This window comes from Austrofundulus limnaeus, unplaced genomic scaffold (assembly GCF_001266775.1).
Source record: "Austrofundulus limnaeus strain Quisiro unplaced genomic scaffold, Austrofundulus_limnaeus-1.0 Scaffold958, whole genome shotgun sequence".
NCBI classification, from domain to species: Eukaryota; Metazoa; Chordata; class Actinopteri; order Cyprinodontiformes; family Rivulidae; genus Austrofundulus; species Austrofundulus limnaeus.
The window spans coordinates 110415-112472 of NW_013953360.1; the positions used below are offsets into that span (position 1 = coordinate 110415).

A 2058-nucleotide genomic window follows, 5' to 3' on the forward strand; every position below is an offset into this window, starting at 1 on the left:
GAGAAGAGCTGCCCAAGTCCATGACTGACATGTACTCACACTTCCTGCTGGTCCAGACTACCAGGAAAAAGAACAAGTACCATGAAGGACCTGGGACCAGTCCACAGGAGCTGACAGAGGCTGACAGGGAAGTTCTTCTGAAGCTGGGGAGGCTGGCCTTTGAACATCTGGAGGAAGGAAACATCATGTTCTACCAAGAAGACCTGGAACAGTGTGGTCTTGATGTCACAGAGGCTTCAGTGTACTCAGGAGTTTGTACAGAGATCTTCAAAAGAGAGTGTDTGATCTTCCAGAAACCAGTCTACTGCTTTGTTCATCTGAGTGTTCAGGAGTTTCTGGCTGCAGTCTACATGTTCCACTGTTCCACCAACAGGAACATGGAGGTGATGGGGATGTTTCTGGGAGAGCATTACAGATACTCATCTCTGGATGACTTCCTGAACAGAGTCATGGAGAAATCCCTCCACAGAAAAAATGGCCGCCTGGACCTGTTTGTTCGCTTCCTTCATGGCCTCTCTGTGGAGTCCAACCAGAGACTTATAGGTTTGCTGGGTCAGACAGAGATCAGTCCAGAAACCATCCAGGGAGTCATCAACAACCTGAAGAAGATGAGCAGTTATAGTTCTCCAGACAAAAGCATCAGCATCTTCCAGTGTCTGATGGAGATGAAGGACCTCTCAGTTTATCAGGAGATCCAAGAGTTCCTGAAGTCAAAGAACAGATCAGAGAGACTCTCAGAGTTCCAGTGTTCAGCTCTGGCCTACATGCTGCAGATGTCAGAGGAGGTTCTGGATGAACTGGACCTGATGACGTACAACACATCAGATGAGGGTMGACTGAGACTGATTCCAGCTGTGAGGAACTGCAGAGAGTTTGTGTGAGTCCAGACGTTTCATTCCATCATCAGTCAGTGGAGATCAGCTGTTTGAATTATTAGTAGTTATTAGAACCATGAGGAGTTCTGTTTGGATCAAGTTAGGATCAGTCTGATGGTGTCAGATCAGTCTGATGTGGATCTGGTCTACAAACATCTGCTCAGTTTAATCAGAAACAAAGTTTTTAAATAATGTGAATATAAAGAATCAGATGAATCTAAAAGTTGGAGTGAAACAGTCAACACTCTGCTGTGGTCTTTCTGGATCAAAGTTTAGTTGAACTTGATTTATTTTGTTCCTTTTAAAGAATACAACATAAATCCATCCCTGCTCTCTGAAGTCTGTCCACACAGAGCTCAGAGTCTGACAGAAGCACATGAAGTCCTCCTGGGTCTCAGCTCCCTGAACAGAACTTCTTAATCCCAGTCCTGGTGGATTTCTGACCATTACTGCCCCCTAATGTTTAATCTGAATCTATCCTCACACTAGTTTCACTGATTTCTGTTTTCATTTTCTCTTCCAAACATGTCCTTGTGAGGATCCAGACTCTGACCTGCAGCAGACAGAAGTCAGAACTCAGATGAGAAAAACAGGAAGTTATGCTAACAGGCTAACTGAGCTAGCAGCTGCTAAAACATGACAGAACAGATTTCTGTTAGCTTCAACATCTCGAAGTTCCTGAACAAATGTTACATGGTGGATTTTGGTCTCAGATAGTTGAGAAAATGGAGTCGAAGGGTCAAATATTTGTCTGATTTCAGAGTGAAGCAGACAAATCCACAAAACAGCTTTAGTTTAAACAGCTGGGAGTTTCTGAGGTTGAAATAGTTTGAATTTTCCTCTAAACTTAATTTCTTGACTCCATGGCTCTGAAACATTGACCCATGTCTCCCTGAAGCTGTACCAGAACCACCACCAGAACCTGCTTAGATGTTCTGATCCCACCTAGAAGACTAGAGTCCAAGTGTTTTTGTAAAGCAGATGTTTTGATTCTGAGTCTGGATCGGATCCACTGGCAGACTGTGGACCTGATGGAAGCAGAAATGTGACGCCATGTTCCCTCCTTCATCAGAAGCTTAAAGGGGCAGTATCATGTAAAATCAATTTTTTGAGTTTTATATCATGTTATAATGTTATACTCTCTTAAAAAACATGCCCAAAGCCTTGCTCTGACTCATTCATG

General features: G+C 43.5%; 1 protein-coding gene across 1 annotated transcript in view; it reads left to right on the forward strand.

Annotated features, from left to right (window-relative positions):
- LOC106533499 (NACHT, LRR and PYD domains-containing protein 12) overlaps positions 1–2058 on the forward strand; it is a 46379-nt gene that overhangs the window by 3808 nt on the left and 40513 nt on the right. The window contains exon 4 of the mRNA XM_014029831.1: positions 9–877. Within this exon, the coding sequence (XP_013885285.1) occupies positions 9–877 (869 nt within the window). The remainder of the gene's footprint in view (positions 1–8; positions 878–2058) is intronic.